Source organism: Patiria miniata, unplaced genomic scaffold (assembly GCF_015706575.1).
Source record: "Patiria miniata isolate m_02_andy unplaced genomic scaffold, ASM1570657v1 HiC_scaffold_19, whole genome shotgun sequence".
Lineage (NCBI taxonomy): Eukaryota > Metazoa > Echinodermata > Asteroidea > Valvatida > Asterinidae > Patiria > Patiria miniata.
In genome coordinates, this window is record NW_024037057.1 from 8873853 (window position 1) to 8890715 (window position 16863).

General features: G+C 40.3%; 2 protein-coding genes across 6 annotated transcripts; one reads left to right on the forward strand and one right to left on the reverse strand.

Annotated features, from left to right (window-relative positions):
• The first annotated feature begins 1459 nt into the window (after positions 1–1459).
• On the forward strand, positions 1460–9252 carry LOC119725668 (U1 small nuclear ribonucleoprotein A-like). 5 transcript variants are annotated; one of them, XR_005270722.1, is made up of 9 exons: positions 1460–1559; positions 3074–3152; positions 3797–3969; positions 4543–4648; positions 5840–5986; positions 6383–6476; positions 7196–7470; positions 8535–8610; positions 9138–9252. XR_005270722.1 is itself a non-coding variant. In XM_038197164.1 (7 exons), the coding sequence occupies exons 2-7, from the start codon at positions 3089–3091 to the stop codon at positions 7353–7355; spliced, it is 744 nt and encodes a 247-aa protein (XP_038053092.1). In that variant the 5' UTR covers positions 1460–1559; positions 3074–3088; the 3' UTR covers positions 7356–7869. The 5 variants fall into 5 exon arrangements, 3 of the variants coding, with proteins under 3 accessions (XP_038053092.1, XP_038053093.1, XP_038053094.1); XR_005270721.1 differs by having other exon boundaries at positions 8535–9252; XM_038197164.1 differs by lacking the exons at positions 8535–8610; positions 9138–9252 and having other exon boundaries at positions 7196–7869.
• A 2112-nt stretch (positions 9253–11364) lies between these two features.
• Positions 11365–16675, reverse strand: LOC119725670 (transmembrane emp24 domain-containing protein 5-like). The gene is made up of 5 exons (XM_038197168.1): positions 16424–16675; positions 14748–14845; positions 13823–13892; positions 12468–12599; positions 11365–12077 (listed from the first exon to the last, which is right to left on the reverse strand). The coding sequence occupies exons 1-5, from the start codon at positions 16595–16597 to the stop codon at positions 11847–11849; spliced, it is 705 nt and encodes a 234-aa protein (XP_038053096.1). The 5' UTR covers positions 16598–16675; the 3' UTR covers positions 11365–11846.
• Between the last annotated feature and the right edge of the window lie 188 nt (positions 16676–16863).

Consider the following 16863-nt stretch of genomic DNA (forward strand, 5'->3'; position numbering starts at 1 on the left):
TTTACAGAGTGAAGTAAAAAACGCAGCCAATATTTTCGACGGAATTATGAAACGTCCGTGCATAACCTTTCTTCTGTAACACTTTCTATTCGCGGTTAATCAGATTAAATTCCCTGCGGATATCTGCAAACATGGCCGCCTCGAATGGACGCCTGGCGCTAATGCGCGTGTCAACACTCAAATATTGACGAACAAAAACCACGGGGTGTCTAGATTAGGAGAATTACATGGACAAACGTACACATAATGCAGTGGTCAATGTTGACTCGAGATGTGGAGTTTTCTCTCAGCTTTACCGCAGAGTTTCATGGGGAAATCTAAATCTGTACAACGCACCTCATGGCTGAATAGTGTGCTGGTATATGACCTGTGCTATCAACTTTCTAAAGCCCAAGAACAGTATTCTAGGAGCGTGTTAATTACTTATGAATGAAATCGTCCCAAAAGTAATTAAGAGCGGCGAACCCTTTGAAAGTGGAAAAGCAGGAGAAATTACTTGAAACAATACAACTTAATTAGTTCCATGCATGAAGCATAACACTGCAAATGATAGAGCACAAAACATAGTATAAGTGGAACAGAATGGCCTTCACAGTTCACATCCGAGAAATCTTAGTTTCTTTGTGATACGCATAAGTCGACATTCACTTTCTTTGTCACTGAATTTAAATAACAAAACCAATCCACAGTGAGGCGGTCTGAGTATCACCCGTTATCCACGGGGCCAAGTGCTGTATAGGCTTTCGCCATGGTTTATTACATAGACTACAGTGTGAGGTCGCTCTTAGCTGAAAAATCCCTCTCATGAATGACTTGGACAAATTTATGAACAAACAGCGACCGAGGGAACAAAGCTTTAATGCTGGGAGGGATTAGGGACGGTAATAAAACCACGATTTGTTGACCAAACAAACTCAGAAATTCCAATGTTAAATGTGGCGGCGCCTTTTGATGGTACGACCTCATGCTCGTTATTTACATTCGGGAAGCAAAAGTGTATTCAAAGGCTTGCACTTTACAAACAAATATCGGTGGGGCATTTTCCCCCATGCCAGTCAACTTTCATACTTGCTCCCACTTATTTTGTGCATGGAGGTAGGTATAGGTATTCCTACATCTTTTTTTAGGCGAAATCTGTTAAAATATCTACGTATAGCATCACTGAATGTGAAAAACAAGACAATGACACACTTTGATAATATTCATGAAAAACCTTTCCCGGTTGAAACGGTAAAACAGACAAAAAATACCAGTGATTTGTCAGCCATAGTTAATTCTTTAACCATTACGCAAGGATTTCGAAACCTTTAATCCACAAGATTTGCTTGAAATACATGATCAAATGGTTTCCTCTCGAGCGATCCCTGCACTTCTTGAATTTCGTACAGTCCTCTAGCTCTGCAGGCCTAGCCTAGCGCGCGCCGTCCCGACGAACTTTTTTAAAGTGCGCCCTCTGTCGTTCACTAATTTACAGTTTAAAAAAAACTGCTCATTAGTGAACGACAGAGGGCGCAGTGCAAACGTTTTCGAAGCGTCGTTTTCCGATACCCACGTTTGTCGTAAGTAAACTTATTAAATCCAACATAATCTGTCAAATAAAGCATAATCAGGGAATACTTGTAAGATAAATGTGTTGAGTGTGAATGTGCAGGATAAAATGTGTCCATTTTGATCGATCGAAAGTTGTATTTTAATCCAGAATTTGTCTTCTCACATCGTGCTTTTTGTGTTCTTTTACTGTAGAGCTAGCTATCAGTGTTGGAGCAAAGGCTTTGACCCTCAAGGCCAAGGCCAAGGCCAAGGCTTTGACCCACAAGGCCAAGGCCAAGGCCAAGGCTTTGACCCTCAAGCCTCGAGGCCAAGGCCAAGGCTTAACCCTCAAGGCCAAGGCCAAGGCCAAGGCCCTGTTTTATGAAATGACCACTGATATAGAACTAATTATAGTCACATGAGTGACACATCAACACGCAAGGGCGGATCCAGAACACAATTTTTTTTGGGGGGGGGGGGGCAAAGAAATTTTGGTCTCCCCAAAAAAAGTGGGTCAAAAAATTACGGCTTGGGCTTCGGGGCCCCCTTAAGGGCCCCGAAAAAATTTTGGATTCGAGATGCTCTGAGGCAATTTCTGACCATTTTAACCGATGGTTTTTTAGGAAAAGATGGTGGTGTACTCATTGCCTGCCTTTATTACGACGTCACATACAAAAAAATGGTTTCGGTTTTTTTTGGTTGGGGGGGGGGGCCTGGCCCCTTTTGGCCCCCCTGGATCCACCCTTATCATCACGAATTGCTCGTTACGAAGAACAACATTTCTTTAATTGCAATCAACATGCTCGCATAGGCCTACACCGTTTTATGACTGCACTGTATCTATTAAAGTATAAGTTCAGGTCTTCAATATGGTTTAACTAAACAAAATAATGATTTACCTCTATATTGACACACAATTCTCCCAAGTGTAACAAAAGGGGGATCCAAGAAACTGATTTGGGAAATTTTTATTTGCTGGCCCAACATGGTCAGAAATATCAGCATTATCTAAAACAGATACATGCAAATCTTTAGCACTTATCAGGGAGACATATACAACCAATCAGATCTATTCCATAGTTATATGCAATTAAAGTGATCATCTCATTAGCCCCACAAGTGTACGGAATATTTTTTGCAGCAAATCTACTACAATGGTAACAAAATGTGATGCTACAAAAGTGGAATTGTGCCCAACACTCAAATCTATAGGGTGCTTCCCTCCTCCATGGTATTACGATTAAAATGGTAACAGCAAAATTTCGAACAGATTTATCTGAAAAATGCAAAAATCTATGGGCCTTGAAGAGCCTTGACTCAAAATTGCAAGGCCCTGAACCCTCAAGGCCAAGGCTAAGGCCAAGGCTTTTGCCCTCAAGCCTCGAGGCCAAGGCCAAGGCCCTAAAATCCAGCCTTAAGGCAGCCTTAAGGCCAAGGCCCAGCATCAAGGCACTACATCACTGCTAGCTATGCACACGCAATTTATCCCTTAAGTAACGTCATAAAAACACGTTTTATTCACTAATTTCACTCTTTTTTTCAGAAGTAAACAGTCAACATGAATGTCCCTCCAAATCAGACGATTTACATCAACAATTTGAATGAGAAGATCAAAAAAGATGGTAAGAAAATTAAAATAAAAGGGTTTTTATTAAAAATTAATTAAAATTGTTTGCCTTCCCATATTCCCATAATCTGTCAAATAAAGCATAATCAGGTAAATAGTTGCCTTCCCTTTCCAATTGCGGATGCATGAGATCTGCTTGCTGACTAGTTTTGAAAGATAACAAAGCAGATGAATGCGGGACGTGGTAACCATGGTAACTGAATCCGCACATGCCGCATTCTGCAATTTTTGATCTAATCAAAAGAAGATCATGAAGATAGACAAATTTTGCATTTCCTTCAAAATATGAACCTTTTCCATGTTTCCTTGATTTCGTACCATGATATGATTTTACACACTTGTGGTGAACTGGTTATCTATCGAAATAAACAGTTCACCACATAAACAGTTGAAGCACTTGAGCAGGCTTGTAGGCTTGATTCCGTGGCCTTCGAGTTTGTAAAAAGTGCAAGATAAAAATGCTGTGAGGAGGCTTATTACTGACAGATCTCTACGTGGCTGTTGGTTTACAATCAGCAAACATACCAACCGATCAGTTTGGTTTTTCAATAGAGCTGTATGGTATTTTTAATTTAATTACAAGTATTTTTTAATAAAATACCTTTCATGTCTTACCTGTTTACCTATTTCTGTCTGCAGAGTTGAAGAAATCCCTCTACGCCATCTTCTCTCAGTTTGGTCAGATCCTTGACATCGTTGCCTTGAAGACGCTCAAGATGAGGGGACAGGCATTTGTCGTCTTCAAGGACATCAACAGCGCCACCAACGCCCTCAGGTCCATGCAGGGATTTCCCTTCTACGAGAAGCCCATGGTGAGTATAGCAGCTAGAAACCCTGCTAAACGCTGCAACACTCCAGCCTACTCAGTGTAGCAAGATCCATCAGGAAATTCTGAAGACTGTTACTGCCTCAGAGTCTGTGGACACCAACTATAGCAGGATACAACTGTGGCATTGTTCAATGAGTTTAGCTCTCATTGTCTCAGAATTGGCCGTTTATGCACTGGTGTTGATGGCTCAGTGCAGTAAGGTCCCACGGACTTTTACACCTGCTGCGCTGTGTCGAGTGTTAGGATTAAATTCCAGTATTTCTACAGAAACTCCACTCCAAATTTGGTATACATGTATTAATTTTCTTGGTAATTTAGCTTTTAATATGGTCTTGTCAAAGCCACCACTGATGAAAATTTCATTGCAGTTTTTGACTTTTGTGGTGTTTCTTGTTATAGATGGCATGATTTTACCTTCCTAACTTCTTCGAAATCTAGTGGATTTGTAAGATATCAGTGACTCAAGGTTGTTTGACAAGGCTGGAGTTAAGGTTAGAGTTAGCATCGTGAATGTTTCCTTAGAATTTAATAATTTGACTTGTCATGTGTCTTGCAGAGAATACAGTACGGCAAGTCGCAATCGGACGCAGTGGCCAAGCTGCAAGGCACGTTCGTCCCCAGAGAAAAGCGGCCTGAAAAGAGGAAGCCAGATCCTGCGCCAGGTACATTACTGAGCCCCTCCTCCTTGCCCCAACCCCCCTTTCCACCTGCCCCTTTCCCACGTCATCCCATCCCAAATAAAATCCAAACCATCCTTGTCCAAATGAAAGCATATAAATCGCTGTGTACGGTGATAGTTTTACAGTTGACGTTTTTGAAAAAAGTTAATTCATTCGAATTACAAGAAAAACGTGAGATATGAAAAACTGCCGCAAACCATCATCGTAAAATTGAAGGGGTCTGACATTTCTAGCTGGGCGTTCCTCCATGAGGATCTTTCTGAAATGTAAGAAGATTATTCTGGGAAGAATGTGTGGACAAATGCTCAACTCAAGATTTCAATGTTTTGGATTAGTTCAATAATTTTAAGGGAAAAAGTGTTGCAACCTGACGCCACTTTTTTTTTCATATATCATCTCAATAAAGTCAGTCATTGCAAAAATTATGATAAGACGTGAATCTGGGACTGAGAAACATTTCCACTTTCGTTAGGAAATGGCAGCAGGTTGCAACATATTGTCCCATTTTAAGCACTTGAGCAGGCTTGTAGGCTTGATTCCGTGGCCTTCGAGTTTGTAAAAAGTGCAAGATAAAAATGCTGTGAGGAGGCTTATTACTGACAGATCTCTACGTGGCTGTTGGTTTACAATCAGCATACAAACTGGTCATCTGAACCAAAATCCATCAATTTCCATCAAATAGCCAATCCATCAAAAACTTGACTTGATGGATTTACTTAAGTCATGACACTTAGTATAAAAAAAAATGTATTGTTGGTCTCCTGCAGAGGTGGTTCCAAAAACGTTTGTAGAAACTTTGATACACCTGAAGAACAAGCGAAATTTTTTGTTTTATTGTTTGGTGTTCCAAAAAAAAATTTCATTAATGCAATTTCTCATGTTTCTAGTACAACTTCTTTTTTTCATAAATTGCAAGGACTTCCTGCACTGGAATTTTCGTATTATTTATCAAAATCAAGGCGGAATGAGACTTGTAGAGTAAAATCTGGGGAAAAAATGGGAAAAAGGCAGTACACTGTGGGAGTGTCGGCTTTTCAAATGTAGCTGTCTTGTTATCGTCATCTTGTCTTCATGACTAGATGTCAAAGCCTCTCGTCTTGACACATTTTTTTTACTCAACTTCAATTGCCACTTCATTCTTTCTCATCGTCTTCTTCTTTCATGTTCTTGTAGTTCAAACCAAGAAGAGCAAGAAGCAGGAGGCTGCCAAGCAGAATGCCCTGGCGGCCGCCATGAGCCAAGGCCCTCCCCCCATGATGGGACAGATGCCCCCCAACATGATGGGACAACCCCCACCCATGCAGATGCAACAACCACCAGGTATGTACTGTCAGACTTAGGGATTTATAGTCGTGATAACGCCCTCTCTCGCGTATCAAATCATAACGTCGTCTAGCCCCTAGACTAGATCTGGCCTAAGACCTTGACACATTCATCCTCCAAATCAGCCAAATACGTTTTTGCCGTATAGCCTCAATCCTGCAAAATCCTCCATTTTGCAAAGAGCATTTTGGAGGATTTGCGAAGGTTAGAGTCAAAGCTATTTTCAACAGGCAAAATGTGGAAGAAAAGATGGATGTTTGTTTATGTCGGCAAATGTTTGTATGATGATATTTGTAGCATTAGTGTTCTACTCCACAAATTGTAATACTTTGTCATTGCATTGAGAGTACATTTCTAGGAGCTAATTCAGATGTTTTTGTTGTTTTCTTGTAGCTATGCCTCTTCCAGACCAGCCTAACGCCATTCTTTTCCTCACCAATCTGCCGGAGGAAACAAACGAGATGATGTTGAAGATGCTCTTCACGCAGTAAGTCAAAATATCTTGCTTTATTTTCTTTCGATTCAACGCAGAACTGGTATCCTATCATCTGAACTGTCCAGCCTTTGGGCTCCTTGCTCAAGTACCAGTGCGAGAGAAAGATAAGCCTTACAGTGACACCAGAATGTATTATTTACTGCCGTTCATCTGACAATCATGGGAAGATGATATTGGTTTATGCTAGGAGTGTGCATTACAGGAACCAGGTACCCAATTGAAAAAAAATTCCAAAATTTAAATCTCAGAAGTTGCTGTTGGGATTGTTCATAAATGTCCACATGATAATACTACGACATTGGTGTGTCAGTGCAGAAGATACAAGCGTGTACAGTGAGCCTTATAGCTTTACGGTGTAAATTGCAACTTCCGCGAGAGTCATAAACATGAAATGTTTTGTTTTCCCGTGTAGCCTGACTTTCATTTTGAAAATTCCCCACCCGATCCTAAATTCTGGAACCAGTTCCTGACGTCAACAGTGGGGTACTCGGGTACCCAGTTCCGATGCACAGTCCTTAGTTAGCGCACATTCAGAAACACCAGTACTAAACAATATTTACTTCCTAATGAATCCATATCACCGTAGAGCACTGGGGCAGTGAAGGACAGTTCAGGAAGGGCAGATTCGGGATAGTAATTGACCTTGTTGGACATTCCATTCTTCTCATTTGCTTGCACTAAATAAATCAAATATGATTTCCTATCCCCAGATTCCAGGGTTTCAAGGAAGTGCGACTCGTACCCGGTCGTCACGACATCGCCTTCGTGGAGTTCGAGAACGAGACGCAATCGGGAATAGCCAAGGAGGCCCTACAGGGATTCAAGATCACGCCAACGGCAGCCATGAAGATCTCATACGCCAAGAAATAAAACAGAAACGTCGGCTGCGATTCTTTGTCAACGGGAGAGGAACTCTTCAAAGTGTACCGGAGAGACTGTGCATTTTGTTACTGCAGCCTTGACTGGCACTGCAAATAGGCCTGTGGTATGTTGGAGCCTGTTCACATGGGATTTTGAGTTTTAATGCTTATCCTCCAGTCCTAGACGCTTCCAAATCCAACACTAGATTTTCAGTGATTTTGAAGGATGCACAATGTACTACGTAGCCAAGTCACTATTACTAAATAGGTCTCTCTCAATTGACGTCATTTCCTACAGACCAGCTACGTGCATCAGCATTTCGAGCGTCAACTTGCATAATGCGCATCGGCTGCGTCGTATTTTGAACACATTTCGAATAACAAGCGCGTGTTTGGAACATTTTCAACACTGTGCAATGCGTGCTTGATTGCGTAAAATACGCAGTTGCAGTTCTCCTACGGAGATGGCCGTCTTTGAGAGAGAACTGCATGTATACAGGCGTAATCTCACTTTACATTGTCAGTACAAAGAGGAGTGATTGGGTTCTTTTATAACTGTGACCTGTTCCGTCAAAATCAGACATTTCTGGGCATAAGGTCAAAAATGAGATTTTTGCTTATTATTAAAATATGTACTTTTTCCTTTTTAATAGGTGGTTGAATTTTTGAAACCGGTCACTCCTGGGCAAAGTTATGCTATTTTGAAGTTTATCGTGTCGAAAAGTAGAAAACAGAGAAAACGGCAGTTAAAGTTTGGGGTCTATTTTAAGACTTGTTTTAAGTGACATATCTTTAACTGATATACCTTAACAAATCATCAAAAACACTATACTTAGAGTTCAAATTAGGGTTTCAAACTTTTATATTATATTTTAGACATGTTCAGGATAACAAATATGCAAGAATTAGAAAATCCAAAAAAAAAATCACCCCCACGGCGTTTTTTGGCCCTATCTCAATTTCAACCTCTGCCCAGAAGCATCTGCTTTTGACAGAACAGGTCACATTTACCGTGCATAATTGGTCTAGTTTTCTCTAACACAGTGTGTAAATACTTTTTTTTTATATTAAGCTGTTTATTTACTCCAAATTAACTTTAAAAAAAGAAGAAAGTCTTCTGATATACTGATATTGTGTATGTCGATGTTGCATTGCACCCTGGCACATTGGCGTTTGATTTCTCTTTCAGTTAAACACAGTGGAGGCCTCAAGTTGTCGGCTTTCATTCTTTACTTGACAGTTTTGCTCCTGTAAGAAAAAAAAAGGTGAATATCTTGGACACATTATGATTCTTGGCATGTCAAATTTTTTTTTTCTGATAATGTTGAAAATTATGAAAGAAAAAAAAAGGTTATGGATATTTACTTTAACAGAAAAAAAGTTTGTTAGTTTAAAAAGTACACAACAGGGGGAAACTTGTAAATATAAAATTGATTTGAAAACTATTTCTATTTTGACTTAAATGCGGGCGTGCAACTTTTCCTCGGATCCGCTAATTTCCTCGTTTTTAACTTCTCATGAAGGCCATTACAAATTGAAAAATACTGTTCAAAATCTTGTGTGGTTTGAAAATTCCTCGGTTTTTTTCCTTCTAAAATTCCTAGTTGTATGCCTGTTATTGAAAAAGTATTATTTGTCTTTGCATTGGAACAAAAAAGTTTTCCGTTACAAAATGACTGACTGATTGTCAAGAGGCCCACCATACCTGGGCATATTTTGTTTTGATGTTGTGTTCTCTGGTTGTCGATGCGGCATTGCACCCACCGTGCATTGACAATCATCTTGTTTGCAGATTGGCTGGTGGGCGGCCCACGGCTGCTTCATCGCGAAGGGCTACGGCTAGCATAACAATCATCCAAATTATAGGAAGGTATACATGGTGAGGTATCTATGGGTAACGGTCTATGGAATAGCCGCTTGCATTCTCGCAAAGGGCTACGGCTACCATTACAATCATCTAAATTATAGGAAGGTATACATGGTGAGGTATCTATGGGTAGCAGTCTGTGGAATAGCCGCTTGCATATCAGCGTCTGCGACATTCGTGCAGATTCGGTGATTAATTATGCAAAACAAGACTGCGTCTTGACTTCGAGATTCTGACCAATCAGCGGGCGCCTTCTAACGCGTTTGCTGTAACCCGTGTTGTATTTTAAAAGCATTGCATGCAAATTGACCAATCAACAGCTTGGTCCACATTTCTGATCAAAATGACATCACAGTTTATACAGTCGACTCCGGTTGGCTGGTGCGCCAAAACAGTGCAATTGCATGCAAATTGACCAATCAACAGCTTAGTCCACATTTCTGATCAAAATGACATCACAGTTTCTAAAGTGGACTCCGGTTGGCTGGTGCGCTAGGTTGCATACAATTTGCATGCTACGATATACAGTCGAATCTCGTTTGTACAAACTCTGTCAATACCAAATTCTGGTTATAACAAACATAAAGCCTAAGTCCCAACTGTGCATTTATATGCACAATGATGGGACTGATGTTCCTCTTAATACAAAATACTGATATAACAAACAATTTGGCTAGGTCTGAACGAGTTTGTTATACAAGACTCAACTGTACATGTATCAGATGTATATCAGTGTGCAGCTATTAAGCGTAGGGCAACTGTTCTTCTAGTGCAAAACATATGTTTAGTGATGAGTTTATGTCAATGGTTCATGTACCAGAAATTTACTATAGACATTTATCATGCTGCCACCATTTCAGTCATGTTCCCTGTATCCAACAAAAGTACTGAATGATAATGTTTTGTGCAAAAAGGAACCAGACTATTTTTCCTTTCAGCCTTGCTTTGGTTACGTTGATTTGAATGGGAAAAATCAAGATGGCCCCAACATGAAAATGGTCTATTCTCGTCAATTCATTTGTTTCAAAGTCTCTTATGTGTTGAAGTGTAACAAATCATTGATTCAAGCATTTAATACCTTTACGTCTTAGTTTTAAAAATTTGGTGGTCTTGGTAAAGAATTTTTGTATTCCATATTATTTCATTTGTCTGATGAATAAAAAAATATGTAAATAACTCTTGAACACCCTTTTCAGTCACTTGTAAAATTATTTGTGGTTTACAATTTCGATTTTTGTTGTATATGTGTTTGTGTGGATTGGGGCTGATGAAAAACCCACTCATCCTAAAATCTCGCAAAGTACCAGCTGATGTTTGCAATTAAGTACAAACCTCTGAATTTATTCATCCTTTACAACATGTTAATACAAACGCGGTGTGATGTACATGTCATTTAATTAGGAAAAAATGTAATATCCAGGCGCCACTTTTTGTGGTTGTGTACAAAGTCTATAGAGAGTAAAGTGCATGTTCAAAGTATTTTTTAACAAAATTGGAAATGTTTTTCAGTCCCAAATTCATGTCTGCAACATTTTTGCAATGACTGACCTAGCTTCATTGAGATAATATATGATGAAAAAAGTGGCGTTAGGATGCAACATTCTTTCTATAATTATTGCAAATGTCCTTTGTAGAAAATGATTCACTGTCTTTTTTCAAAGGCAGTGCATAAGAGTAGTCTGCAATCTGCAAGTTGATACACTTTCTTCTGCAGAACTAAATACATCAAAATTACACAATAACTGATAACGGGTTTTGAAGGATTTTGTTGGGTTTTAAGCATTGCCCCAATGTGTTAAAACAAATAAAATGCCTATTCATTCTGAACAACAAATCCTCTGAACACAACTATTGATTTGTAACGCTATTAAAAATGATAATTTATATAATGTAAGGCGTTTATGTCTTCCAGTGCAGTGTCTCTATTCTAACAAATCAAAAAATAAATCCTGCATCAAAAACCGGATGCAACCTTGAACCATTGAATAATACAACATTTAAAATTTAAATGTAACAAGTTCATTTGCTCTATCAAAACAACTCGATTGCTCCATCAAAACAACTCGATCCCAAAAAAAAAAAAACTTAACTGACAAACACACTTAATACGTTTATCACATAGATGTGTAAAATCATGCACACACTGTTTTCCTGTTAAGCATTAGGAATGCAGTGTGCATGGACTAAATTTAAGACTCGTGTTTGAATGGTAAAAATACACCTACAAAAGAATAACCTATGTATTAGCTCGATAGGTTAATGTGTCAAAATAAAAGCTACTAGAAAAGAAAACAAAAATCAACCTCTTCAATGAAAGAACTAACGGACAATAATGCTAACTTTTATTGTCAAGCTGTTCAAAAATACGATTCAAGAATCAACAAAGTACTAGAACGGTATAATCTCCCCCCTCCCCTCAACTGTTAAAAATAGGAACACACTCTTATTGAAGCGGGAGGGGGAGGTACCCTCACCCCTCCCCCACTGGCAACCTACCCGACGCCAACAAATGTTCCCATGAAGCCTCCTATATGATTGCATAGGGAACATTCCAAATGCCAAGTTTTTTAGAATCCCCCCCCCCCCTTCTTCTGCCCCTCTCCCATTTGACTGTTGACCTGCTGAGGTGCCTCGTCATGTCTTGGTCTCGGTCTTTCCCCCAGTGCGGCTGCCAAACAGACTCCGTATCATGATGACCTGGATCACGAAAGTGCTCATCATGACGACGGTGGTCAGTATGGACCAGAACGAGACCCGCTCGTAGTTCCGCTCGGCGAGGTAGCGGTCTCGGAACTCCACGTTGCGCAACAGACGCTGCGTCTGGACTGATTTGTGTAAGTTGTCGCGGACAATGCCTAGGGACGTCTGAAAAGAAGGAATAAAAATTGTTAAGGAGGGGTCATCTAGGGGAGGGGTCTTCAGGGACGGGGCTTCAAGGGGAAGGCTTCAACAGGTGGGGCATTCTAGCGCGGCCTACTGGGGGAGGGGCCTTCAGGGGGAGGGGCTTTAAGGGGAGGGCTTCAGTAAGAAGGGGCCTTTAAGGGGAGGGAGCCATGTGGAGGCGCAAATTGGGAGGGGCCTTCAGGGAAGGAAACCTCTCAGGGGGAGGGATCATTAGAGGAGGGGCCATAATGGGGGCCTGCAGTGGGCGGGACCTTCTGAAGGAGGGGCCTCCTGGGGGCAGGGCCATCAGGAGGGGCCTTCCAGCAGCACCTCCTCCTCCCCCCTCCCCTTCCAATGGAACTGCTGCCTCACCTGGATTTCTTCAAGTCGTACTTCCATTGTGTCGGTTCCTCCCCCCGTCCCAGTCATCAAATCCATCCATGGAGGTTTCCTTAATTCTTCATCCTCGTCATCATAATCCAAGGCAAGGTCAAAATACACCAGCTATCAAGAAAATCAATCATTTTTTTCATCAACTTAACCCAATGGAACACTGAGACTTTTATTCGACAACAGAATTGTGATCAATATGCCATCAAGTTTCAAATGGTTATAAAAGCTATCCAAATGAATAGTGACAAATACACATTGCCTAGTAAAATGACCGAGAACATTCCAATAACTCTAGATATTACAGTGTACATGGTTTTACTTCAGACTAGACCTTTAAAGGGTATGTACATCATTGGCTTTTGCCGTAATTTTCAGAAATGAACTATTTAAGGGGTTAGTATAATAGGTCAAATATTGTTACACTGACATGTTTGAAGTTTTGTGTTCGAAAATGCTGGAAAAACCAAGAAAAACGAAAATGTTCAAGTAGTCTGGTTCTCTGACTTCACTAAGGATAAAATGGATCAATTTATAGATGTCGGAAAATTGTAAGGTAAGGGAACCAGTGTAGCTGGCCTGCACCCGTTCATGAACATGTTACCAATAGCAAACAAAATTTGGACTGAAAAAAAATGGTAAATTTGAAGCAGAAGTTGAAAAATAGTTAGGTTTTTCCAACAGTGATCGGCCGACCACTGTTGGAAATGTATACAAAAATACAAATTTCTTGAGAATGACTTCACACCAGGAGCCATAATTTTACAGGATGCTTTTGACTGTCATTTACCAACATCCAAGTAAGGTATTTCGTAAAAACTTGATAGTTTTTTTTTTTGATGTTTGCAAATGTTGTATATTCCCTTTAAGTGCAGAAAAACCATGCAAAACAAAATCAGGCCAACTTTACTCGCTCTTTAGCCAATAAAATTCTCAAAAAATTTCATGAGGCAAAGACAAGGTCCTCAGTATTCAACAATCAAGTTTGAGATCTCATTTTTTATTTAAAGGAGACTGAAACATTTTGCACCTGACAGTGAAGCCATGTGACTTCAATTTGAAGCCTAAGACTAGACTGGTACATGTCCAACTTTTTGAGAAGATTGACCCTTCAGTAGTCTGGTGGCATGACTATGGAAATGTGTAGAAATAGAGACTAGGAACCAGTTTCTCTTGACACATTTGATTGACTAAAGGGGTGCTGGACTGGTTGTTTCATGTGCCAGTCTATTTTCTTGTATTGCATGTTTTTGGACTATCTTAAGTTATGCAGTATTGACAGTCCACAATTTTCGGACTAGTTTTACTATATGATGTTTACGGAATTATTTTCTCACCTTCTCTGTCATTCGACTGAAGGAGTTATCAAAACAAAAGAGGTAATCTCCAGTTTCATGAGTGCCAAAGCTGGAACAAAATATACAAAGAATTTGCAAAATTAAACAAGCTCCCACAGTCAAATATAAAAAAAAAACGATTCAGGCAAAATTTAAAAAAAACTTGTTTAGCATCCCCGCCCGCTTCCTTTTTGGAGGCCGCCTCCTTTTTTGTGTTTTTTAAACCATGAACAAATGATAAATTGTAAACGGTGACATCATTTTGGCCTCTTCGTCTGTTGCTTCTAGCCTATACAAAGCTGGTATGTCATTCCTGAGTCCAAGTGGCAGCCATTTAAAAAAAAAAGCTGGCGGCCATCTTGAAAAAAAAAGCCCAGTCGGGAGGCCATTTTGGTAGGACAAAAAAAAAAGTGCCTCTTTTTTTTTTTAAAAAAGCAGGACGCTAAGGCCAAAAAAAAAAAGTCTCCGGTATCTGGTATGGAGCTTGCCCCAAAAGTGGTGCAGCGACGCGGCTTTTTTTTTTTTTTAACCTGTTTTTTTTTTTTTTAATGGCTTCAAATGTCGGCTGATGACTGCAAATGGTGCCCGACTAAACTTAGTGCAAATATATGGGAGTCCAGAGAGGCCACATAAAGCTTATTCTCGATCATAGCCCCATCTAAAAACACGTTAAAATTGTGCAGCAGCAGGATTCCAGTCAAACCAGTGAGTTTGGCGGTTTTGAGACATCATCTTGTATTGAAAAAAAAACTTTTTCATTTTGCCGACGCGCATGGCTACGGATACTTTTTGGGGGGGCCTAAACACGTTTTTTTCTTACTTGGCCTAACTTATAAAAAGGACAAGGGATTATTCTTTTCTCTCAGCTAATGTTGTCTTCTCTCTCCCCATGCTCTTGTTTTTTTTATCCAAATGAGGTGCTTACGTGTAAATTCCTTCTTGCTTGCGTGCTTCAGTGGCCAGCGCTTTATTCGTCGGTGATCTCAGTATAAAATTTATATCCATGTCTCCCCCTTCAATGACCTGCAAATAAAGTCAAAGACAAAAAGTGGTTTATTTTTCCAATATATTTAGATGGGCGCGGACATCTGGAAATATTTTTGGTAACACATAGCAACTGATGAAAACAGATGAACAGCCTGCCCCACCTATTCTAAAATTAAATGGCCTTCCACATCATGCCCCGACTTAGCCCCACTAGTGTGGCCGTCGGTATGCTGCGCTGAACCTAAGGCCACACACCATGGTCCGCGCACTACTGAGGACGTTTTCATAAAATTTGCAGGGAATTTCTTACATATGGTTGTATTCTACGATGTCCCATCTATCACTTCTGGGATGCTTAGGTGTAATGATGTTCAATTTTCCGAGATATTCTTGAATCTTTCTGGAGCCCATATGCACTCGTGAAACGTCCGGTGATGGCAGCCATTTTGAATGTGACAAGAGATGACCTCAAGCTGTGACGTCGCGTTTATGCAAATTGCTTGTTGAGCGAGGGCGCGAGTTGCAAATGTGACGGCTGTTTCCTGTGCCGTAGATCCTGAATAGAGATCGGTGCACGTGGCCCCCAGACGGATAAATACATGGTACAGGAAACAGCCGTCGCATTTGCAACTCGCGCCCTCGCTCAACAAGCAATTTGCATAAACGCGACGTCACAGCTTGAGGTCATCTCTTGTCACATTCAAAATCGCTGCCATCACCGGACGTTTCACGAGTGCATATGGGCTCCAGAAAGATTCAAGAATATCTCGGAAAATTGAACATCATTACACCTAAGCATCCCAGAAGTGATAGATGGGACATCATAGAATACAACCATATGTAAGAAATTCCCTGCAAATTTTATGAAAACGTCCTCAGTAGTGCGCGGACCATGGTGTGTGGCCTTAGGTTCAGCGCAGCATACCGTCGGCCACACTAGTGGGGCTAGCCCCGACTAACACAAAATCACTTCAGCCCAAAGACATGACAGAAAGCCAACAAGAATTTTGTTGTGTACAAATCAGAAATGTTCTTAAACTTTAGCTTCTTTAAAAGGGGGGAATTGGAATGTTTTCTGCCCCAAACATGCTGGTGCCAAATAAAAGGTGATCATGTAAGTACTAGGCCCTGTTCCCTGGAGAACAAAATTCATTCTTAATTTAGTTGACTAACTTGACTTCAAAACTAGTTGGGGGCATTAAGAGTAAGAATAAGCAGGTATGTAGAGCATGTAGCATATGTAGAGAGCAGGGTTTTGAATTTGTCAGGGAAATTTGGGGTAAAATTACGATGACAACAAAACATAACACGAAAATAAAAATGGTGATAACCACGATATACCGTGTACGAAGCACCAACATGCAACAGTAGTACGAAAATCCCAATTTCTAGTTTTCTACCCCCAAAAAACTGTTCAAAATTACAAACCATGTAAGCCTACAACAGAGCCTGCTTAGGCTTGAAAAATTCTTTTTTAATGATAAAAAACACCCTTGACTCTACTTTATATTTGATCAAACTAAAGAGGGGCCCTATACTACACGATCGCCAAATACATCATTGACATTGGCCGAACTCGCACGTTTATCTATTTATTTTTTGACACACACACACCTGAAATTCGAAATCCAAGGTTTTCTGTTCTTTGATGCGTTGATGAAAGCATTCTCTTCTGCCAGCCGGGACGACGACTGTTAAATCATGCTCTATACACCAACATGTCCCTAGGATACTTATTAAAAATACTGCAACAAAATATTGCAACATTTTAGGCGAAAATTCAATCATTTTCCCCCTCGATTGTGGAGAGACTTCCAACAAAATCGACGTGTACCTAATAAGACTGGCACCCAGACTTACATTTACTGTCTCATCTTTAGAAATAAATTTCCGAGGAACCAGACTGGACACTATTCGATAGGTGGCGCTGTTTATAATCCATGATTGAAACTTGCTCAGTTTACGAAATCATGACTTTGTCTCCAGCTGTGGCTCCCCTTCTGTCCAAATTAAGATTCATTAAAAACCGTGCCACTTTCAAACCCAATGAGAAA

Bases quoted from the DNA above. Each gene is read 5' to 3' on its own strand.
- LOC119725668 (XM_038197164.1), top strand. From the start codon at position 3,089: ATGAATGTCCCTCCAAATCAGACGATTTACATCAACAATTTGAATGAG. The intron at 3,153-3,796 runs GTAAGAAAATTA...TTCTGTCTGCAG, and splicing joins TGAGAAGATCAAAAAAGATG to AGTTGAAGAAATCCCTCTAC. The intron at 6,477-7,195 runs GTAAGTCAAAAT...TCCTATCCCCAG, and splicing joins TTGAAGATGCTCTTCACGCA to ATTCCAGGGTTTCAAGGAAG.
- LOC119725670 (XM_038197168.1), bottom strand. From the start codon at position 16,597: ATGATTGAATTTTCGCCTAAAATGTTGCAATATTTTGTTGCAGTATTT. The intron at 13,893-14,747 runs GTAAGCACCTCA...ATTTTGTTCCAG, and splicing joins AAGCAAGAAGGAATTTACAC to CTTTGGCACTCATGAAACTG. The intron at 12,078-12,467 runs GTGAGGCAGCAG...CCTTCTTTTCAG, and splicing joins TACGACTTGAAGAAATCCAG to ACGTCCCTAGGCATTGTCCG.